Genomic DNA, 24,879 nt, shown 5'->3' with positions numbered 1-24,879 from the left:
CACACACATACGTGTGCACACACACTTAAAATGTTCCTTAAAATATCTTTAGTGCTTTTAGAAAAAGAAAACTCAACAATGGGTTTTCTGCATTGCAGTATATCAGTTAACATCCCAATTGCTAGCTCAGGGTAATGAGTTCAAGGCTGCTTTGCTATTTCATATATGCTCTGGGCCATGAAATTCCCTATATTCTCTTCAGAACCTGAATGGAAAACTGCAGCAGCAAGATGAAACTTGCAATGCAAAAATCCCAGCACTGGAACACAGAGTGCTTTGGGTTCTCTTCTGCTCTCAATTTAAAAAAAAAAAAAAAAAAAGCAAATACACAGGTAATGTCAGGATATTTATAAATATGGGAAAATTTACACTCCATGCTGTGTTGTTTTTCGGGCAGATTACTGTGTGTTGATCTAACTGTGTCTGGGATTTCTTGGAAATACAACCAGTCTATACCAGTTCTGAAATTTATGTCCACCTCTATCTACCCTGTACCTAAAATGCATTTTTTGGTCTCTATTTGTGTGTTTTTGTTCACCCACTGTTCAGGAATGATGGGCTGACACAGATTAGAATAACTAACTGATTTTAGATGAATGCAAGACATAAACTTCAGCTACACATAAAGGTGCAAGCACCTTAGCCAACATGTGTATGACCCAGACATGAACTGTATAGAGAATCAATGCTATATTCCTAATTTTCATGTCCTATTCAACATGGCAAAACAGAACCCCCCCCCCCCCCAAAAGAATATGAAAAATAAAGTGTGTATTTTTTTTATAATCAAAAACCATCTTTTTAATACTCAACAAATCCCGATTTTTCCCAATTTTGAACACTTTCATTGCTGGTTTACTTTTGGAAAGTTTTGCCAGGTATAAGCACTAATAATTATAAAGCTTATTTGAACTGTAGCATATGGCTATATATATATATATAATTTCTTTGATTATTTTGTCAAGATGGCTTTGAACTGATAGAATGCCTGGTAACGGTTAGACTCATTATTCCACATCCCATGACACTGAAAAAAAGTCATTGAACCTAGGTAAAAATGTGTTTTTTGCAGTACATTTTTCAACCGCTGGAAGTCTCTAGGTTCTATTCAGTGATCCAGACAGGAGGTGGTCCCTGTTAAACAACAGAGACAAAGTTGGAACTTAAACTATGTGAACGTATGTCAGCGCTGGTAGGTATTTTAAAAAGTAAATGCCTTTCAAGATGCTGCAGCATTTTAAAAGTGCTGAAAGAGCCCTAGATGTGGCCAGCAGAGAATTCTCCCTTGTGTGGGTTTTACAAAAGACAGCTTATGTTGCCCTGCAAGGCCCCTGCTGCAAGCTCCAGCATAGGGGGCATAGCTGGGGGCAGAAGGACACATGGCCATTGTTGACATCACTACGGCCATTCTGGATTGTGTTATAGAACAATCCACGGAGGCTGCTTCAATTTAGCGAAAGCACCTTTGCCTTGCCTCTCCCTTGGCTGTGAGTTTTGTGTTATGCCTCTTAGAGGTGCACATAAAAATCTCATCACTCCTGTTCAAGAGAAGCTGTGATTCCATGTATCATGACAACCTATCACTCTTTCTCAGTTCACTCATCAGTCTCCCATAAGAAACATACTCACATTTGCAATCTCTGTTTCAAGCTTCATAACCTTTGCCATTTCCTCTTGGACAAAATTGTCATCTTTCGACATATTCTTGTCTTCTCTGATCATTTTGGCAATGGTGATCATAAATTGCAGGTAGGCTTCCCGCACCTAAACATATAAGAAAGGAAACCATGTATGTCTGCATCATTTTTAAAAGGCTATCTAGCTACATTTTCTCCATTTATCAAGGCAATCTTGTCCAGAAATGCTTGTTTATGGTATCTCTCAATATGAGAGATTTTCTCTATCTTGTTGAGGGAATTCTAGGGAAACCAGCAAATGCGCTGACTCTGAGAATGGGGTTAATTTAGGGCTAAATAAAAATGCAAAAAGAAGTCCTGGATCATCTTCTATCCTGCAAACCAAAACCTTTCCAAAGTCCTTGTTAGTTGTTTTATGTTGTTAATTTTTGCACCACCACTTTGCTGCGCTTGGTGTTCTGCCTCCTTCGAGTCTCTCTAAGTTTGACTATCAGCACAATGCATCATTTTCGCTCTTCCCTCCCCCTTACAAATGTTTGCTAACACGCACATGAAACTTGCACTCAGGGATCTGACTTCCAACAGACGAGGCCGTGCCCAATCTGCCCCATTGAAAGCAGCCCTATGCCACTTCTAGTACAATTTTGTTTCCCTTTGAGATAAAATCCATCTCTATGAAGTACCTGATTTGTTTTGCAGGTTTCACGGTATCACTGAGAATTTCTGTAGGCAATTGCCTTCGATACATGCTCTGTGAATGTCAGAAGAGCTTGGCCACGTAGTACCTAGTGCAATAGCACATTAACCTAGCCCACACACTGAATTCCATGGACAGAACAATATGGGACATGGGCCATAGGATTCACAGTTTGCTAAGGTGGCTGAGGTGAAGATGCCTGCAGCTACTCCGCAACCAAAATCTCACAGCTGCGTAGTTTGGATGAAGAAAGTGTTGGAATAATATCTCCCCAAAGGCCTGCTCCAAAGCACATGGAAGTCAACGGAAAGACACTCAAAGGTCTCAATAGGCTTTGGTCAGGCCCTATGACTGTGACATGCAACTGAGTCTGAAATGTTTGATCATTGTCTACATGGTTCCCCTTTCATTCACATTAGGAAATTCAATTTAATGCTAGGCTGCAAATCTACTCAGTTAGCATGAAATAATTAAGAAAATAAAAAGAACTTCAAAAGTATTTTCAGGCCTGAAATTGACAAATTATCTCTCTCCATCGACATTTGCAGCTGCTCAGCCAGGCATTGAAAAGCAAGCAAGGAAAAAGTGAACAAATTTGGTCTGTACGGTGGAGGAAAGTGAAACAGTTTCAAAATAGTGTCTTCAAACTTTCATGTAGATTTTGGAGCTAACAGCAAAAAAATTAAAGCTCCCCCAAAACATACAGGGCCAGAGTCTCATCAACTGAGGATCCGTTCCATTCATCTTCCTTCTATTTGTCCTGGTAAATCCTGATTTCATGAATGAAATTGTCTGTCTGAGGGGTATCTGAAACCTTCTACAGCAGGGTTTCATCTGAATGAATTTGGGGATTTGTATGAAATCCCCCATATGGTAGAAATATGGGAATAAAGGAATTGTCACATTGGATCAGGCTTGCAGTCCCACTAGTTCAGTGTTCTGTCTCTGGTAGTGGCTGGTACCAGATGTTTTTCAGAGGAAACTGCAAGAGAACCTGCAGTAGGCAGATGTGGGATAATCTGCCCTACATGAAGGTCTCATCCCTATCCCTAAAAATTAAAGATTGGTTAAACCCTGAAACACAAGGTTTTTTTAATCTCTTTTCCAGTACTCTTTTGTTAGCATTAAATTTCACAACTCTGCATAGCCTTGTTATTCATTTAAATGTCCAATCTGCCTTTCAGGCTTGCTAAACTTTTGGTCTCAGTGATATCCTGTGGCAATGAGTTCCACAGTCTAACTGTAATTGTTGGAGAACATGAAGATTCAGCTGTTTGTGGTTTGGAAAAACAGTGTTCCCCTGCAAATGATCAGTGGAAGGCAATTTTTAGTAGCATACAGTATGCAAAGTTCAGGAATACTTACTCTTTGGTAATTGCCACCATTAAAGTAGTAGTCTCTGGACGGCATTCCCAAACTTGGCTGATCGATCTGAAGGAAATCAAGTACATATCTCTAGTGAGTGATGAGCAGTGAGACTGGCTGGTGACAGGAGGTCATTCAAGAGCAATGTGAAAAGCTGCCTGGATTGTCACTCTAGCACTGGAAGGACCTTAGCACACTATTATATGATAAACCCAGTCCAGTAGCAAGCTTAGCTTATTATTCCTGGGAGCTGGAAGTGAGATGGTAGTTAGAACTACTACCTCCAATCCTCAGAGATCCAAGCATGGGACTAAGATCTGACCCTCACTCTCCAGGGTAGTACAGGTTGGATACTTATCCTGAGTTATAAGGCAACTTTTTTCAGTGACCACCGAGACCTCTGAAAGACCAAAATATAGTAACCTGCCATAGAAGATGTTGCCCACTCCAGGGCTAGATTTCATATGTAAAGGATATCAGACTTGCTATGTTCATAGCTATATATGGACCAGCTATACTGATTGGATATCTGCGGTATATTTGAACAATGTAGAGTTTTATGCCACTTATTAACCCTGCCAACTTGGTGTAAGTCACAATACTGTACAAAATGGTCCATATCTTTAGTTGATGTAAATTAGCATAGGATCTGCCTCAAGGTGTATGTGATACTCTTTGGGGGTACCATGAATAGACATTTGTAGATTTTTTTAATATGCATATTTCCCCCATATTCTGAATACCCAGCAATACAAATCAGTGCTTATGGAAAGTTTGTCTAAATGTGAAGCAAGTAGCTACCCATTGCGAATCTGTGGTACATGCACTTCTGTAGTTCCCTATTCTTTTTCTTACATAGATGATATGTCTGCTGGAATCCCGGTCATCGTTCCATACAAACATATCAATGAAGACTCGTTTGTTAAATCTGGAGTTGAGTGTGGAGAGTTTTTCTTCCATGCTCCAATTTGGCTCTGGGGGAATAAAAGGAAAAATATGCACGATTTATTGATGTGCATCTAGAGTAATTAAATTTCATATCTAATAAGCCTGTTGCCTAAGTAATTTAAAATCAGGCTGGAGAGAGCACTTGAGAATATTTTGTAAGGAACAATCATGCAATGGCTGGGAGTGGATGGACAAAGTGATCCCATAGGGACTTCTATGTCTGTAACTGATTATTCATCATTTATTAGCCTATTAGTGAAGTGCTGGACAGTTCTATCCTGTACAAAGCACACAGGAACACCCAATTCTTGCTCTAAGCAGAATGTCTAGATATACAGACAAAACAGTTCCGATGCAGGAGGCTCTTAGGTGACCCAGATGATGTCTCTATTAGAGTGTCTGGCTGGTTTTGCTGGATATGTGTGAGACAGCAGCTTTAAGCTGGGCCTGAGTGCTGGTGGGCTTTGTGGAAGAGATGAGTTTTAAGGAAGGACAAGGAAGAAGAAGAAGGTGTTCACCTTGCACCCCCCCTGGGTGGGAGCAGGAGCAGCGGCAAAACAAAATAAAAGGAATGGATGTTTCTTCATTGCCAGTTTGGGGATTAGGAGTGGGATTCTGAAGACCTGTCAGCATTGGTCTAATTCTGCTTCCATGCAAGCCAATCATTGATGTAACCCATTGCCTACAATAGGAGCAGAGTTTGGCTAATGCGGAGTGCTTTTTAAACTCCCATCCTGCGTGGTATAATCCATACATCATAGCAGGCGCTAGTTATCTACCTGTCCAGGCATTTCCAACATGTCCATCACTGTGGTATCTAAGTAGACCTGTTCTTTTTTCATGTTTCTGGTGACAGATCTTCTTTGGTTAATAAAAGGGAGGGTCACTTTTATCTATCTATAGCATTTGCAAAGTAACTGCCACATTGGTATCTAAGTGCCAAAATGCAAATTTGTGCATGCAAAAATGTATATGCAATTACACCCCTATGCTACAAATCACCGTATTATTATCTAATTAGCCAATGGTGCTTCAAGACTTAAATATGATAGTTGCATATGAAAATATAGGAGCACAATTTTGTCATGTGTGAGTGTGCCTTGGAAACTTGCCCCTAAAAGTTGTACAAACGATGTTTTTTTTCCTTTCAAATTTTGAGCCTGTGTCCTGAGGTTTTATGATTGTATGCACTTTATCATTTAAAAAAATTATATTATCTGCCCGTTAGCTGGATTATATACTGCAAAAAATTATCTGTGCCTATAAAACAGGGTTCCTAAATCTTTGATTGCAGGCATTAAATCTATGCCTTGTTTTTGCAGATTGATGCATTCTAAATGATGTGTGAATGTCTCTCCAATCTTTGTTAAGGAAAGCCTCAGTGGAGGTGTGATGCAATGACATCAGCCTCCTTGGGAAGATAAATAATCCTAACCTGACCATATAGAGCTCTCGAGCAAACACTATTACCTTTGGTGATATTCCAATTTGTGGAAGCCACTGGCCAATCTCCAACCATAGTTAAAACCTCTAACAGGGGCAATGAATCTCGCTGCTCTATGAAGCCTGAGGAAGAAGAAATATATTTTAAAAGTTATGTTTTTTTCTTCACTAGAAATGAAGAAAAATGGATGAAAATGTAGATTAAACTAAGCAGTTGAAACTCTTGCAGCACTGAAGGAAGAGTCTAAAAGTCCCCTATAAACCTGGATGGTACTACATGTCGTGGTGTCATCTTTCAACTCCACATGCAGCAATTGTATCCTAACGAGAACTCTTTGAAATTGAAAGTTTCCCTTTACAGGGGTGTGTGTGTGTGTGTGTGTATGTGTTAGTGATTTGTAGGGTGTGCAGTGACAAATCCCAACCCTCTGATATTTTGTTTGGTGAGTTTTGACCTGTGAAACTGATGAATTCCATGCAACCCTGTTAGTTTAGCTCTGACACCCGTGAGAAGGGAGGGTATGTGTCTGAAACCCCAGCCTCATCTGTTTGGCCCCTGATTTGCTATAAATGTTTTTTTCCTCTGCTTCAGACCTCACCTCTATAGAACATTATAATGTGTGGTCTGCGAACACACTAAGATAGAGACTGAAGCTAGTGTTTCTTAAATCAGAAGCTCTTATCCAAGGATAAGAATTCTTCAGAATTAAACGGGTCTGATGACTGATCACAAGAATAGCAGGGGAAGGTGAGGAGACTTACTCTCATTCATGCAGGATTTGTAAAGCATTTTAGCTTTCCGAAAGGCTTCTCGATCGCCCTGCTCCGGAGCCTCCAGCACACCTGGAGGAATGGAACCATTGCAGTGAGATGGTGCCCTGGGTAGCCTCTTTCTCGTCATCTAAATCCGTGGTAGTTTAGGAATAATCAACACTCAGCATCTACCTGCTCCATTTATCATGAAAACAGAGTGCTCTGTACTGGACTGATTGTTCAGGAAGGGTAAGGGTGTGAAGGGCAGAGAGAGAGAGACACACACACACACACGGCTTCTCCTGCTCCCACTAAAGCCAATGTCAAAACTCCAGTTGACTTCAGTGGGAAAAGGGTCACCCTTGCAGGGTTTGTGAGTTGAGGGATGGGAGGGAAAAGGTCTAGACGAGAGATCGGGTACCGCAGGCACCGGGACACTCATTACTTTGCATGTCACTATGGCCCATGCTGATTTTTTTTTTTTAAACATACAGTTGCCAGCTGTTAACACAAATAGAACCAAGGACAAAACACAACCATGGTATGTCAGAAACTGTGGTGTGGTAACCGTTGGGAAAGGCTGGCTTTATCATGCCCACCACTGTGGGGGAAAAAATGACATACGTTCACTTTTCCTTTAAAAAAAAAAATCAGTGGCGGTGAAAAATCTCCATGGCATACTGTGTATGAAACCACCTCTGCACCCATCCCCCACTCAGATCTAGTGCTGATGGAGGCCTGGTCTACACTAGATAGATTTTGCTGGTATAACTATTCAGACAACCTGTCCTAGATACAAGTTAGACTGTGAGCATCTTTTTGTTCTGTATTTGTACAGCACCTAGCACAATGGATCCTGCTCCAAGAATAGAGCTCTTAGGCACTACATAATACAACTACTACTTCTACTAATATACTGGCAAAGGCAGTGCTTTGGCCAGCATAGCTTATATCAGTTCCCGAAAGGAAATAAACTAACCTGCCAAAAGAATTTTTTTTTGCCAGTATAAGTGCGTCTACACGAGGGCTTTGGCTGGTATAAAAATGTTATAAGAAATCACACCCTAAACTGACATTACTGTACTGGCAAAAATTTTAAAGCCCAGACCTGACGTGGTTTTTTCCAAGCTTCCGGACCAGATCCTCCGACGGTATAAATCAGAGTTGCTTCATTGATGTGAATGGAGCTGTGCTGATTTATAGATGTGGCTCTAGCTCTTGTCGAGGAAGCCATGCCTGGGAATTACTTCCATACCCTCTTTCATAGTTATTTTACAGAACATGTGGCGCACAACATTCTTTGGGGTAGGGAGTGAATGCATTGGTTTAACGCAGATTTAATTGTGTTGGCTACCACTTCTTGGGGGAGGGCAGGTAGGATATACTTTAGTTCAAAGTTCTGACATGATGTTGCCTACCTGCTGTAACCCCGTCTCCATCCTACCTTTCAGGATGATCTCCAGTTCATCTCTCAGTATGTCAAAAATGCTGTATCTCGAACTGGTTTCTGGGATGACGTGCCGGTTGAGCCAGCCCCCACAGGCGTACTGGTAGAAGTCTGTGCAAGGCTCAGTCATTGGATCCATGTTCTGAAGTATTCGAGCAGCTATGTATCACAAAAACGAGATATTTGAGTTCCATCCGATGCCCAAGCTGCACATAACCCTTTGAGATTATTCAGGGAGGGGTCACTGCTTTGTTTCCTCCCTGAGGAAGGATACAGGTATTTTTCCCCAAGAAGGTGCTCTGCGAAACAAATCTTGCATCTTCATACTATTCATCTGGGGTAAGATTCACTCCGGTGCAGTGGGACTGCAAAAAGCCCTAAGCACCATTTCAAATCCATTTAAACCCTCAGTGCAAGGATACAGTGGTGTGCAGGACCTTACACCAGCCGTCCGCACCGGGCAAACTTCCACCCTGGCAAACCCCTTCAGAAGAGCTTTCTGACTGGCTGTCAGTGGCAGGCCCTGGGGTGACAATGTTACACAAGAGCCTGACGAGTACCGTATGTTCTGACAGAGAGGGAGAAGGACAATCGGACCTACACGCAGAATGTTTGGTCGGATGGGGCAGGGACTGCTGTGCTTTTTCTTAGACAGGCTGAGTGACTTCAACCGCCTATCTCAGGCCAAAGCCAAAAGGCCATTGACCCCCAGTGGAAATTTTCCTGCACTAAGGAATGCCAGACTTCTGCCTATTAATGTCACCTGCAGCTAATAATAATAATAATTGATAACAATAACAATAATAATACTATGTAGCTATGGTCTAGTGCTTTTCATCCATGGATCTCAAAGCATGTCACAAAAGTATAATTATTTTACAGGTGGGGGAAACTGAGGCACAGAACTCTTGCATGGTTGTATGTGCAGTCAGCTTTGGGAAAAATGTTCTTCAGTCCACACTGCAGATCTGGTTTCTTATCAACAAGGCAAATTTGATGGCATAATCTGCGCTCAATCTACATGCAGAAACACCATTGAATTCACTCAGAGTGGGGATCCCAGGAGAGAATGTTTCCCTTTGATGTTGTTTTCTTACATAGTCTGAAAGATTCCTCACAAGTATTTGCTTACCTGGTTGGTCAAAGCTAGATAAAGTGCAGCAGGATTGCTCGTTTCAGACAAAGGGTGGGATTTTCAAAAGCACCTTACTTAACAGCTCAAGCCTCACCACGCCTAAGTGACTTAGGTGCAAAAGTCCCATTGACATCAATGGGACTTGTGTTCTTAAATCACTTGGGTGCCTTTGCAAATCCCACCCAAGATTCAAATAGGTTTGAGGCAATGCCAGTATTATTAATGCAGCCAAAATTGGACCTTTCATTCTTTTCAGCTCCCGAGTGTCATTTTAATCTTCTTCTCATTTCCTTGTGAAGGATGGTCTATTGGGGTTGGGCTGAGAGGTGGGGCAGCAGTGTACATAGGAAGAATTATTACCTGCGGTAACACATCCAGGAGTAGTGCATATGCTGCCTGAATTGGTGCCGTACTGTGTATCTGTGGGGGAGAATAAAAAAACACATCATCCCATTATTCATGTATGAACGAAACAGTGGCGCACGGCTGACATTCAATAGCTGCTCAACTTCATTCCAAGCTCATCTGTGATGACCTGGGCTCTTTATTATTCTAGTGCCAGTGAAAGATGCCAGAATGACAGACCTTTATTTATCTAAAGACGAGGTACAGTCAGGGCAGCTACAATGAAAGCTTCACTCAGGATGTCCTGCCAGAACACCTCCGCTTATTTGAATGGAGTGAGAGACTGATTCAGTTCCCATGCCAACCCACTCCAGAGCCCCTATGATGCAATCTTTTGTGATAAAACAAACAATAGCTACTGAAAATTTGGTGCCACCTCCTGTGCTTCCTATTAAGATGCTCATGGCAGAAAGCAGCTCGTTGTCCTTTTTCCTATTCAGTGCTGTGGCTCAAAACCATTGTGCAACCTGGAATCTAGAGATGGCATTTTCTCTCTGTGAAAACCTCTCTCAGAATAACTGTAGCTTTGAAAGCCAAGTAAAACAAGGTGCTTCTATTGTGCTATAAGCAGGACTCCTCCTGGGCTCTCTTTTTTTTTTTTTCCACTCTCGTTCGGTGAAACTTACCCCAGTGCAGACCTGGCCCAGTGGCACAAGCCCTATGCACTATTTAAGTTCTGAGTAAATTAGGCACAAATGTAACTGTAGTGGAGCATCACCCTTGTGCTTGTCCAGTCAGTTAATCTCTTTGTAGTTTAGTTTCCTATCGGTAAAATGGGCGTTTCCGCATTTATTTCACAGAGACGCTGTGAAGAGCTTTTTTCATTAGTGTTTGTAAATTGCTCTGAGATCTTCTGATGAAGGAAGATGCTATATTAACAAAGGACATTATTGTCCTTAGTCAAACATTTTGTAAACAGGAATAGGCCCAGGCCACAAAGCTGGGATCTAGGACCAAAATTCCCCCGAGTTTGGGATCGTTTGGTATTTTACAGAGTTTGCCTGCTTCCCAAATCCCCCAGCATTCAGGAATGTTGGGATGCAGTCTGCTTTGTGCCTATGCTTTTCCATGGTATGATTTCAGTCTTATTTGTTCTGGGCTGCGTTCTGTTACGATCAGGATCACCGAGGCCCTCAACGGGAAGGGGGGGGGGGTGGAGGGGAAAGGGGGGAGGGAAAAAACCCCAACAAAAAATCACTTTCCAAATGGATTAAACTTGGTTTTCATGTGCGGCAATTTTTCCAGCACAGAAATACTTGGACAAATGATTCAAACTGAATACAAGTGTTTGACGAGAGCAGACAGTTACAGTAATTCAGGTAGCAATAGAACAGTGGGGAGGAAAAGAGTGCTTTGAAGTTCATCCGTGGAAGCAACATCACAGCATGCGCTGTGATTGGGAATGTAGCATCCGGGGCTAAGCCAAGTGGGAGTGTGTGTGGAGAAATCCGCATTCGAAAAACTGCATGAATTACGGTCTAGTAACTAGACAGGGAGCTGGGAAATCTGGATCGGAGGCAATTAAAATATTTGTGGCAACATAGAAAATTACCCAGACTTTGAGGTTTATGTGCTTTGTATAAACTTGAAAATGGGCCCGTTTTTGTGAAAAAATGTTCCTAAACCGCATAACTTTTTGAGCTAAAAAACAAGCCCTTTTTAAGTGCAGACAAGCAGCTTACGATGTATCAAAGGCATGAACATCAATGTGAGTGCAAATATTGGTGTACTGAAATTGCAGATAAAGGGGGAACAGGAGATGGGCAGGAGAGGGGGAAATAGGAAAAAGCAAAATAGTCACACCTCAGAAATGTGTGTATTTCGCACTGTTCTAGTCAGTACCTTGGGCACCACACTTGTTTTGGGCCTGATTCTCTGTTGTCTGAGATCATTTTACACCACTGCAAAGGGAGAGCAGAGTGGGTGTACAACAGCCAGATCTGAGAAGTGGCATTTTACACACATCATTTCGCACTGATATAAATGATGACACATTGCAGAGGAGAACTGGCCTCCTGCTGTCAGATGTGTATAACTCCCACTAAATTCCATGGGAGTAATTCATATTGCCAGGAGAATCAGGTCCCTAAGTTCTATTCCTGATTTCACTCTTGGCTATAGGAGAAATTTATCCCTGTGCAGAAGGATAGCAAAATACGCCTATACTATCTGAGCTCCTCTGTGGCAGTTTATAAGTAGTTCCTAAGCCTAGAACTGGCTTTCTGCGTTGGAGTGTAAAGAACTTCACACTTTGCAATTAAGGGGCAAGTCTCACAACCTTTCAGTTTCCCCTTCTGCAGAATATAGGTAACTTCTGACCTACTTCATAGGGGCTTGTGAGATTTAACTGATGTTCGTAACATGCTCTGTGATCCCCAGAAAAATGTGATTTGAGGGAGCAAAGTATTCCACTAGACACAATATTTGGTTATGCTTTTTTAATTGAGTTCTTCAATAGCACACACTGTCTGATAAACACATTGCATTAGCAGGTGTTTTCTCTCTTCTCTTTGGGCTTGTTTAAAATGATACCATCTGAAGACTGTATTTTGACCAGACAAACCCTCTGGGAGGGATAGAACACGAAGTAATTACAATCACATTTGAGACAATCAAAGAACTATGTCTAAAATAAATAACAGAGGGTGGGGGAAAATTTGACTGAAATCTGGCACAAATCTGATATTCTTTTGTTTTCGGCTCACGACCAGGGGAGTTTTGATTTATATAATAAAAACATAAGAACGGCCATAGTGGGTTAGACCAATGGTCCATCTAGCCCAGTATCCTGTCTTTCCATGGTCCGGTGCCAGATTTGCTACTTGCCTAATTGCTCCTCAGATGTTTTGATTTGTGTGCACACGCAGATTTTTCTCATTCAGGAAAGAGGCGCCTGCCCTTGCTCTCTTCATGCGCACACGACTACTTGCAACAGGCTAACGAAAGCTAACACCAAGCAACAGAGGAAGCCAAAATGGGGAATTATAATTGGAAATCAAAGCAAATAGGATTAAAGCAGAGAGAAAAAAAAAATTCCTGGCTGCTATAAACAAACTGTAATAGGAGAAACGTGGACAAAAAAGTTTTCAGATACTTGGGAGAATCAGGCATTTGATTTTTACATACACAGCGCAGAGGTGTGGGTGCATAGATTAATTGGAATGAGAGAGACTTCATGGCAGGTAAAATATGTCAGACAAGGACAGAGCAGACTCAGTCCACTGTTAATCTAAGAATATTTCATTACTCGGTGTTTTCTACTCTAGTAAAAGCCAATATAATAGGAAGGTATCTCCTAAAGTCATCTTCATTTTTTTAAATGGGACCCAAGATGAAAGACCAGAGTTTTGTGATTTTGCTTCTCCACTACATCTCTAACAGGTCCATCCTGTTAATCTGCTACCCTTTATTAGAAATTTTCCAACGGAACATTTTTCTGTCTGAAAATGCTGATTTATTGGAAGCAAAAACTATTGTAGAAACGTATCAATTTCAATGAAATTTGGTTTTGAAAGAAAACTTGGGAAAGAAGCATTTTGATATAGTGGAAATATTCCATTTTGAACTTTTTGGAATGGTATGTTTCAATGTTCTGGTTTGAAATGACTTTTTCTTTCATTTTTTAAATTGTATTTTATATTGTATAATATAATATCAAATTAGAAAAAAGTAAAAAAAAAAGCCTTGATTGGCAGCGGAGCACCATGGCAGGGTGACGCTTCTGCTGAGCCTGATGCCCTGTATACTGTGAATGACATTAAACAGCGTGACAACATTTCAGTGACCTGTTACACACTCAAAGGGAATGTTTGCCCTGGCTAGCCTCTCTAGGATAAAAGGCAAGAGTTATATACATGACTAAATGGTATTTGAAGGTTTTGTGCGGTTATCTTCTTTATTGCTACAGTCTTTCATCTTCGCCATCTCAAAGGAAAGCCATCACTTCTTTTTATCAGACAAGCTAGGGACGAAGCATTCTTGTTTGAGGGGATCTAGCTACTGAACACGCTACCAGAGGAGATTAGGTGACTCCAGATTCTGACCATCCTTAGGAAATGCTCCAAAGACTTCTTCTTCAAAATGCCTTTCCAGCATAAGCATGACAGTCACAACACTGACAGCCTTTTCTACTCCTCAATCCCAACCAACCAAAAACATGTAATAAATGTTTTTTAAAAAAAATCAAAACACAACCACTATCCTGAACAGAATTTAGACCTCAAAAGGAGACGTGCCAAAGACCCCAGACCATCAGTTCGGACTTTGCTATTGCAACTGATTTCACATGGAAGGAGCTCACATTTGAGGGTGACAGGCAGCAGTATAAAACCCTAAAACAGACTGACAGATAATTCCCTAAAAGACTGGCCACCATATTTTCTTCCATCGTTTCTCATGGGCCAGGTTGCACCAAATGGCAGTTACTATCAAAGCATTTTTCCTGGCCATGTCCTGAAAATGACTTAGCTCAGAGACTGGGATTGAACCTCTATCAGCAAGAATCTAACTCCACAGCACCAGAAAATGGATCCCCCTGTGATGAAAGCGTAATTGAGTTGAGTGAAGCAGAGATGTCAGAGCTGTTTTGAAACCTCTGTAGCATACGTGGAGTTCTAAAACTTTTTTACAGAAGCAGATCATTAAAAATGTCCCATGAAAGGTTCTCAGTTTACTTCCAAAAGTGATTCTTTTGTTTCTTCTTCAATTATCTCAATTATACCTCTGTAGAATTCCTGGCAAAAGCAAAGTGAGTTGATGCTTTATGTGATATGACCAATGCCGCCTACTCTCACTCCACAATATGCTCAATGGGGCTTTGCAGACTAATCCAGCTAATGCTTTGTCATTGCTTTTTTCCTGAACCTCATGTGAGTTTGACTGAAAACAACAACAGCAGTGGGAAATGTACACTCTGAGTCTACGTTGCAAAGTTGCATGCACTGCATTTTTCAGCCTTGCTTTACTAGTCAAGAAAATGCTCTTTGCTGACAATGCATAGATCTTCCCATTGGTGTCATTTGAGGAAAGGGATTGTGACACTTGTGTGAGCTGTAACCAAATGCGTAGATGAAGATTCTTCATTTGATATCCTCCAATGAAAGCTGCTAAATACAAATGCCTGATATATACCGGTAAGCTACATACCCTGATGTGACTTACTGCTATAATATGGCAGGGATAACTCATGGGTTAATACATTTTCTGTAAAGCTCAAAAGCCAAAACAAAACAAGTGTCTGGCTAGATTTAGATGGCTGCACTATGAAAGGTCCAAGTTTAAAATCACAATGGGGTGAATAATGCATGAGCCAATGTTTATGACACTAACATAAGGGCTGAGGAGAGTGGATTGCAGTGGGGAAAAACCATTTTATCCGTGACGTTGTGAGTAGGGCCGCATGCATCATTGGTTTTTTGGTTCGGTGGCTGCAATGGAATTTTTGTTGCTTTTTCTCTCTGAAAAACTGAAAAAAAATTCATTTTGGTCAAATGAAACATTTCGCATGTCGTTTTGGCAATGACAGTTCAAAGCGAAATGTCATTTCCAATCAACGTTTCCGAAACAGTTCAACATTTCCTAATTTTTTTCCCAGGTTTTTTTTTCCCCCAGCTGAAACTATTTTACCTGGATTTGTGGATAGCTTCAGTGCCTGAAAAATGCATTTTTTGGCGAATTTACTATTCACTGGACAAATGCCACTCCGCTCTAGCCGTGAATCCCTTAGTCCCACCGGTGAGTAGTAAGTCAGTGCCTATGAGCAGGAACACGCCGTTCACAGGAGCAGGCCACATAGAAATAGTGGGCTCAATTCATTGTTGGGTTGAAAATACGCCAGGAAAGGGCTGCCGTGCCACACGGCACCGACCACCCCGCCCTTCCTGGGCTCCCTAACTGGCCACTGGTGCCTCAGGTGTGGGTGAGCACGGCCACATCGCCTAGCAGACATGCTGAATCGGCGCACCCTGGGTGATATCCTCCGCTGCAGATTAAAGCTGCCCCCTGGGGTGACCCCTCGTGGGCACATCTAGCGCAGCTCAGGATGTACGGGGGTGAAATTTTCACACACCCCTGCACAGGAGCGAAGGTGCATTAACTGCAGCCTCAGTACAATGTGGGCTCACAGAAGCCATTGGGATTTTAAGGATTACTGTAGTGCATTGCGCTATTAAGGCTTTTAAGCCTGGTTCTCACTTACATTTAAGGCCCTTTTATGTCGCTCGGGCAGTGTAAAGGGGTGTCAATGCTGGCAATGTAAAGGGGTGTCCTACAGTGGGGGTCAGTTCGACCACTTTACTGTTTCTATGTTCGACCCTGCGGCTCAGTGGAAGTCACGGGCAATGCAGGGCATGGCTGTGTCCTATCTTAAGCATCCGAGCCAGGGACAAGGCCCCACAAGCAACCTTGTAGGACTCTCCCAGGTTGTTGGGAGGGTGGGAGCTGAGAAACCAATCCGTTCTTTCTCCCCTCCTCACACAGCAGGTGGTTGGGGAGGCCTGACCTCCCATGCATGCCAGCAGGGGAAAGGGTGTAGGAATTTACCCCCTCCCTGGAGCAATGGGGTTTGCAGGGGAAGAACTGGGACTCCCTTGGGTCGCTATTCCTTCCCAGAGCTGCTACCGCCGGTTCTACTGGGCTGAATCTAAAGGCTCAACCTACCCCACAGTTATCTTCTGTGGGCCTCAGCAGGGGTATCAGGAATGTACCTAAATCCCTCTTGTTCTCCTAAGAATGTTGTATATTTCCCTGGGGCAGAGTTATGGAGTGATACAAATGTGTGTGCTGCACTTTTCGGATAACCATCACCATTTGCTTCATCAGCGGGGCTTGAATCCAAGACTTCCTGCTTTAAAAGCATGACCCTCTTCTGCTTGAGCTAAAACCCTTTGACCTGACCGCTGCAGCAGCCTCCTTAATCTCTGCTGTGGACAATAGAGGGGGGACAAAGACCCTGACCCTGTTTGTATGGGGTATGTTTGCATCATATTCTCTCCTGGTTCTTTATAACACACTCCCCCCTTCTCCACCAATGATGCTAGCCTGGACTCGTCATTTGTCTGCTTCTCCCACAGCCAATCACACCTTCAATGCTGCCCCCAACCCATGGAGCGTCTCCCCTGGTGCTGACTAAAAGACTGAAGAAAAATTCTTCCTGGCATGTATAGTGTGCAAAGTCTGGTGGATCAGTCTGAGAGACTTCGCCCCCACATGGCTTTTGTTTGTTGGGTTTAGGGTAGATATTCAGTTTTCAACATGCACTGAGTTGCTGTAAAATCCCAACTTCCAGCTTCTTACAGCGGTTCTTCTCTCTTTTAAAGCTAATGTCTCCATGTTCTCTTGTGAGATAACATATGTGCCTGAGGCAGAGCAAATCCATCAAAGGGGGAAAATCAGGGGAACCGAAATGAAAAAAATCCCTTCAAAGGCCAGGAAGATCTTATTGTTGCAACTATTTCTTTTTACAATTCGTTCCCAAGTTGGTGAAAATCAGAAGTTCATTAATCTGCTCTCCAAGCTTATTCCTTCATTAGGAAATCCAGACTCCTGTTGTCGATGTAACGTTTATAAGTAGAAAGGAAGGCAATTAGCTCCCCATCGACTGAAGGTTGGTCCTCAGTTAGTGTCAACTGGGATAGCACCATTAAAAAGCCAATTCAACTGACAACATTTCAATGACGCAACACTGATTTACACCAGCTGAGGAGCTGGCCCAGAGGCAGGAAGGGCAGAAGGGTTAGTTCAATGTCATTGGGGTAAAAGGTACTAAATATTCAAAGATCCGCCACTTACTAGACACGTGTCAAAGTTCAATAGAAACCTGATCCAAAATCCAATGGAGTCAATGAAAAGAATCCCATTGTCGTCCGTGTGCTTTAGAGCAGGCGCTGGGATTTACACTTCACATAGTCGGGAAGGAAGTATAGGAACTTACAAATGGGTCTTTAGACTTGTTTAGCACAATGTCAGTGCAGCACAGTCATTCTGTTCAGCAGGGGAGTGTCTGAAATTTTCTGAATGCAAGCAGGCATCGCATTTCATTTCCTTTTCATTACCTTTCTTCTGAGAAGATGAGAACCCAGTGAATCAAACAGTAATATGTGCAGAGCATCCTCTGGCCTTTCACTGTGGGGTTTTTGGGTTTGATTTTTTCTTTTGCCTGAGTGGTTTTTTTTTCTCCTTCTTTGAGGATTGCAGATGGCTGGGGATGGCACACATTAAAGCAATTAGATATGCAGTTGTCGTTTGGCAGGCACCAGTGACATTCACCTAGCAGCATCTTATCTGAATCTGTTTCCCACACAGCTCTCATCTGCAGAAGGGTTGTCAACAGTGCAGACTGGCTGCGTTGCTAATAGAACTGAACAACTTACTTGCAACAAATATTTTATGCGCTGAAGTTAGCTTCTTTTCTTCTGAGAATATCTATGCTAGATGTCAATTTTCTCAATTTGTATATGCCACTCAATTTATTATTATTATTTGCATATTTTGCTACTCTATTTGCAACTATTTTTAATTCTATAGATTGACTGTAGACTGCGCTAGGCAACTGTTGGATATTCGAAATACATTGGTTAGTTGTGATTGGTCAAAGACGTCCCATTGACATTATTTCCGTAACCTTATTGGATGACTTTTCAAGCACTTATAGCACAAAATGCTGGTGCTTGCAAATCTAAAATTCTTTTCCCACAGATACTTGTGCCTGTGTTTTTGAAATTATCTCTCCGTGGCTAATTCAGGTGGATAAAACTTGGGTACACGAACTTTTGCAATTCCCCTCTCTGCGGAAAGCGTTGGATCACTGGTTTAAAGTAGACTTCAGTGATGCAACTTTCCAGGTCTTTGCCAGGTGAATATCACTTAAGAAGCAAACACAGGCTACTTTTGGGCATGCGTGGCTGAAGGAAATGAATGTATAAATTCAAGCAAGAATTAGCAGATGCTGAATATTCATCCATTGCCTGTCATTTTAGACCTGATCCTCCTCTCATTTGCATTGGTTTTACATCCATGTAACTCTGCCTCCTCCGCATTCACTCTAGTGTAGGCGAAGAACATAGCCAGATCTCATGATTTCAATGTGAGTCTTGTGATAATGTTTTTGTTAAAGCCCAAGCACCTGGAGGCAGGTGATTGCCCGAGAATCTCAGCTTTCATGAAAAACAAAAATAAAATTAAGTTTCTAAGGTCTGGGGGGCAGGGACTGCCTTTTTGTTCTGTCTTTGTACAGTGCCTAGCACAGTTGGTTCCTGGTCCATGGTAGGGCTCCTACGTGCTACTACAATACACAGAATAAATAATAATGTTAACCCTTAAGGTTATGGAGAAAATCTTGCAAACATGACCCGTGAGAACCCTAAAGGCTCTGAAACCAAAAAGGGGGGAAAAAAAAAAAGCAGTCTCACGATTTTCAAAGAGTTGGGGTTGGCAATACTGGGTGAATCAAACTCTTTTAATTTAAATATCATTCATCAGTGTTTTTATAAAAGTTGACTGTGGCTTGACATTCTCTCTTATGGCAGGATTAGGGCTAAGATGCTATTAGGACCAAAACCTGTGCGTGATGCAGGGCTGGAATTTTCGTCTCCCTCCCTGTCTATTCTCTGCCCAACATCATGCTGCAGTTGTCTCTTTCTTCTGCTTTTGGACTTCTTTAGACGAGGCACTGGAGATAGAAAAAGCTTCTTTAGAAGTAAAAAATCCCTCAGATCTGGTACGAAAAGATTCTGCAGCACTGGTCCAAACCATTGTTATCACATCACTGTGTAAGCGGCAATGTTTTGCCCCATTACTATGGAACAATGAGGTGAAAGAGGACATCTGATCCTGTTAATTTTCAGCAGGCTAAATAGCATGTTCTTTAAGAAGCATTTCCAGGGAAGTGTCATTTTGATGAAGACTGTATTTGGCTGTCACTGAGAATCTGCACACCCACCCAGCTTTTAATAAGAAATCCAGTGTCCCCTTTCCATTTCCAACCTTAACACTTGTGTGTAATTAAAATAAAATACATAAACAAAATGAGAAAGTTCTTGCTTCCAACATGAACATTCTGTCCAAATGGCATTTTCCTGTTGCTGTGTTACTGGGAGTGCCATCTCTGGAGCACAGATTTGAGCAACGCCTGCTTCCCCTTTGTTCACATAACCCCAGACTCTGCTCTGGCTTTGGGGAAAGCCTTTCCAGTGGCCCTTGTGAGGGGGCTCAAGATGGATTTTAAATGTACAGGTTATCCAACTTCAGGCAACTCTCGGTCGTCTCAGCTGAGTTTTTACTTCATTTGAACCTGGAACTGGGGAACCCCACATGTCAACCAAACTATCAAACAGACTTCTCTAACCCTTTGTGCAGTCAAGCATCCAAATTCTGCTCAAGCTCAGTATTTAAAGACACAAGATCCTTGCCTTGAAATGGAATTTCAGTTCTCAGTAGCACATGAAGCCTGGTGTATTTTTGCTCACATCTCTCTGGGTAACAGATTAAATATGAGAAACTTTCTGCTGAGCATGATGAATGTCAAATGCTCAGGGGTTTTGCCCAGAATTGTAACAAATGCTGATAACATTCATTCCCTGGTGGCAGAAGAGCACAAGCAACAACAAAAGGAGCTTTTTACATGAATTTCTGTTTGGAAACTGGCAGCATTGGCTGGACTCATGAGTGTCTTAGAAAGCAATTTGCTGCAGGCAGGGAATGCAAACACAATGTATAGAGAAGGAGCCCTGCCTTGATTTAGTGTTGACTATATTTTATGACATTTAAAAAAACCCAAAATGCAGCTGTCAGGTTTTACAGTTAAAAATATAGACTAAAAGTTTGAAACGGAGCAAAATAGAAGCAGTGTCTTTACACCGAATTTGGTGGCTCACCAAAAACCTCAAACAAATATATGCCAACTATAGTCACTATACAATACAGCCACGGTCAAACACTAGTGACAGGGTGGGTAGCTTCCCCTGGTGTTACTGGTTTCCCCACTCCACTCTATAATGAAGAGACCATTAATACCCAGTCAAGAGCTGAGCAGTGCCAAACTGCCCATTAGAATTCATTTATTTCGTGTTCAAGTATCTCAACAAAGCTCTGAAATCAAGAGGTATTCAGGGAAGTAACAAACAGGAAGGCAGGTCCTGCTCAAAATCCTGCCAGCACTGCTTAAAGGAACATTTAAGAAAAATTGCTTTGCCATTGAGGTGCCAGTGAAAATACTTATTATTATGAGGACACTTTCTATTTAATCCACGTAGGCAACGTACTTGGAAGCAACATGCACCCTGGCAAACCGTTCCTATGCAAGTCACTGAACTGCATCTCACCTACAGTTCAAATGGCCTTATTTGTGTTACCTCTCTTTGCTAGCATTTTTCAAAGCAGCTTTTATACTGAAATAAACAGCTCCTATCGTGTGTCAGCTAGGCAGCTGCTGCTTTCAAACTTCTGACTAAAATGAATTTAGACTCAGGCTTCTACAAATACACACAAATACCAAGTGTTAGAATATATGCACACACTCTCTCTCTCTCTGTCTCCAGAAACACACACACACCCTGTGTCACATCCATGTTTTGCCTTGTGAAGACTGTGGCACATTTTGTTTTGATCCTCGTCGAATCAAATGTGCTTGATTTTGGTTTCAATCGGAATGATTGAAGCCACTTTTAAAACCCAATTCTTGCATTGCATAGTTATAATGGAAAGCACATCTGGTTAATGAGCCCAGAGCAAGGCAGACAGAGTGAAAGCAAAGTCGCCCAGAGAGAGGTGATTGCACCTTCTCTCTCATGTTTTGATTTATTACTGCAGAAAAGACTCTTACGGGTGCGATGATGGAGGGGCTGGGAGAAGGGGGGATAGCCGCAGGTTTCTTACCTCTACTGTTGGCATACAGGATCACGAGGGTGGCCACCGCACAGGTCATGAGAAGCAGCAGGACAGATAGCCCGATTGTCACAAAGCTCCAGGATTTCTTCCCAGATTTTGTAGATTTTTCCACAATATCCATTTGACTTTCTGATTTCCCCATTATTGTAACTCTGAAACAGGAAAGGTGGGGAAGGATCAGAAATTAATAGCAGCAGGTAAGTTACCAGGATGGCAAAATCCATGACTGATCAGGGCAAGAGGGAGATGCAGAACAACACCCAAGGGAAGAAGAGGGAGGAAAATCAAATACTTAATGATTACATGTACTTATCCATTTGGTTGTCCACAGATTTCCCAACTTCATTCTCCATCTCCAGCGCTGACAGAATTGACTGCAGTCAGTGTGTGCTGGGGGGCGTCCCTCCACGGCCCCGATTCCCAGGGGCACTTTCCTAAGAAGCCCTCCCTGAGAGGTGTAAGGAGAGTCTCATGATCAATTTGGTCAACTCCCTTCCCCCAAAAGGGGAAGGGGGGTGAGCGACTGCCAACTCCACCCCTTCGACAAGTGCCTTGCTGCTGTCAGGACCTTCTCAAAGAACTTTTCTCTGGGAATCAGGTAGCTCCACGAGGCTCTGCTAAAAGAAGTTCCAGGTGTGAGTCCCTGTGCTCTGCTTGCTTTTTCCCTCGCCAGCCAGAAAGCTTTGGAGTTCAAAACCACCCCAGAATACGTGCCAGCCTGCTGGTTTGTTAGGGCTTCCAACCTCCAGCCCCTTAGCCTTCCCAGATCCATTCCCAAACTTCTGAGCTCTGCTGTGTGCTGCTCCTAGCTTCAAGCAAATGATCCTGAGCAGCAAGGGGAGGAGGGGTTGCATTGCAGAGAAAGATTGAAGGCTGTGCACTGAAACAGCGCGTGCAAGCAGCCAAAGATACCGTGTCTGCTGCAGACGCTGCTAAGTTTCTTCTTGCTTTCTAGGGCTCTGCTCGCCTTTTCCCTCCCCTGGTGGGTTTATTTGACTACTGATGTTATGGGCTATGGGTTGGAAAGCAAAGCGATCTTCCATAAAGAGAAGCAAGCCACTATGAGACCATACTGCCCTGGATGTGCTGCTAGCTTTTGGATGTGATACACAGTAGAACTCTTTGGTTTGAAAAGACCTGAATTTACAGACTGAAATGCACACTGTGCACAGAATTCCCCACTCATGCTGCCTTCAGAAGGAGCTTTTGGGTGGGGAAGGAGGGCTAAGGAGAGGGCAGGCTGGGCATGTTCGTTTCCCCTCATTTTTTTTTTAAATTGATAACCGTAATGTCTAGAATTGACATTGGAACAGTGGAAATAGTGGGTGCTGGTTCTTGTTTTCTGTAGGCTGATTCGATTCTCTCTGGAGGCAAGGATGTGCTGCAGATCATTGCCAAGGTTAATACCAGGCTAACCTTGATATTGTTACCCCATTTGACCCAAGTGCTTAGCCAATATTCAGGGTCTTGAAGGTTGTTTCCATTAGAAAGAGAAATTGAGGATGGAGTCAACAGCTCGATGTCTGGTTGGCAGCCAGTAACAAGCGGCGTGCTCCAGGGGTCGGTCCTGGGGCTGGTTTTGTTCAACATCTTCATTAATGACCTGGGGGACGGGGTGGATTGTACCCTCAGCAAGTTTGCAGATGACACTAAGCTAGGGGGAGTGGTAGATATGCTGGAGAGTAGGGATAGGATACAAGTGACCTAGACAAGTTGGAGGATTGGGCCAAAAGAAATCTGATGAGGTTCAACAAGGACAAGTGCAGAGTCCTGCACTTTGGATGGAAGAAGCCCATGCACTGCTACAGACTGGCGACCGACAGGCTAGGCAGCAGTTTGGCAGAAAAGGACCTGGGGGTTACAGTGGACAAGAAGCTGGATATGAGTCAATAGTGTGCCCTGTTTGCCAAGAAGGCTAACGGCATATTGGGCTGCATTAGTAGGAACATTGCCGGCAGATCGAGGGAAGTGGTTATTCCCCTCTACTCCGCACTGGTGAGGCTGCATCTGGAGTATTGTGTCCAGTTTTGGGTTCCCCCGCTACAGGAAGGATATGGACGAATTGGAGAGAGTCCAGCGGAGGGCAACAAAAATGATTAGGGGGCTGGGACACATGACTTATGAAGAGAGGCGCCACCCCAGGAGTGATGAGCTGCAATCCCATCAGCCTCCTCGCCTTTTGAACTGGGTTTTTAATTGCAAAAAACCCCGCTGTCATCAGTTTAATTCCACCTCCCCATCCCCAAATGAATAACTTTTGTCCATTCTAACTACACTTTCCCATGTGGTGCCGCTGCTGTCAGTGAGTGCTTGAGGAACCAGGGCCTAAGATTCAGGGCCAAGGAGCTGGTTACAATTTCATAGCTTCATTGGGATTTTCATTTTCCCTTTCAATTTTACATGCTAGGCTTCATGCTAACTAGGCTGCGAGCACCCTTAGTAAGATCATATGCTCAGCAGAGTGTAAGCACATGACTAGTCCCATGGAAGTCACTGGGTTGATCTATTTTAGGGCCAGATAGCGATCTCTATGCTCAGGCTGAATGGTCCCTTCCCCTGAAATCAATGGAATCACCTAGGCAGTACGGCACTAGTGAATATAAGGAGCAGAATCTGATCCTTCGCATTTTGTACTGCCACCCCACACTGTAGCTTCTGAGTGCCTTCCATGCGAAACAGATTGGCAGTGCCAAAGTCCTTAGTGGCCTGCATGACCTGTCTGACTCTGCCCGCATTTTGAAGTCAATGAGGCCACCCACTTGTTTAAAATTAAACATGTGCTTAAGTGCTTTGCTGGATCAGGGCCCAGTGAGTAGCTCTGAAGAAGGCAGGTAGGCAGGCTGGTTCTGCTACAATGGACACACTGACAAAGTTTTTGCCATGGTGACAGTTTTTAGCAGCCCTCCCACTTCACGTACAGGGGATAGCTTTCAAATGGCTAAATGAGCGCCACAGTTCTCTGACTGGGAGGGAAGTGTCAAGTTACCACCAAAGCAGCTAGTGAAAAATGAGGAGCTGTTTAAGATGAAAGAAAATTGTACTGGGGGCCTTCTGGATATTTTTAATGAATCCTTCAGAGAAGGGGTCAATGGAAATTTTGCTGAAGAGAGTCGTGGATAAGCATGTTAGGATGTGACCCACAGGCCCTGATCCTGTAAGATGTTGA

At 42.9% G+C, this 24,879-nt stretch overlaps 1 protein-coding gene across 1 annotated transcript in view; it reads right to left on the bottom strand.

The window, feature by feature from the left end:
• The window catches only part of MMEL1 (membrane metalloendopeptidase like 1), a 52,761-nt gene extending 30,319 nt beyond the window's left edge, over positions 1-22,442 (bottom strand). Inside the window, exons 1-9 of the mRNA XM_067567143.1 lie at positions 22,017-22,442; positions 21,702-21,865; positions 9,786-9,845; positions 8,288-8,449; positions 6,853-6,933; positions 6,118-6,213; positions 4,555-4,673; positions 3,700-3,765; positions 1,630-1,764 (exon numbers count right to left, since the gene is read on the bottom strand). Coding sequence (XP_067423244.1) covers positions 1,630-1,764; positions 3,700-3,765; positions 4,555-4,673; positions 6,118-6,213; positions 6,853-6,933; positions 8,288-8,449; positions 9,786-9,845; positions 21,702-21,865; positions 22,017-22,066 — 933 coding nt within the window. The 5' untranslated portion in view covers positions 22,067-22,442. The remainder of the gene's footprint in view (positions 1-1,629; positions 1,765-3,699; positions 3,766-4,554; positions 4,674-6,117; positions 6,214-6,852; positions 6,934-8,287; positions 8,450-9,785; positions 9,846-21,701; positions 21,866-22,016) is intronic.
• Positions 22,443-24,879: the final 2,437 nt, after the last annotated feature.

The sequence above is a fragment of the Emydura macquarii genome, unplaced genomic scaffold, assembly GCF_026122565.2.
Source record: "Emydura macquarii macquarii isolate MOO-44397 ecotype Brisbane River unplaced genomic scaffold, CSIRO-AGI_Emac_v2 contig_2768, whole genome shotgun sequence".
NCBI lineage: Eukaryota > Metazoa > Chordata > Testudines > Chelidae > Emydura > Emydura macquarii.
This window is presented reverse-complemented; position numbering and strand designations above follow the sequence as displayed.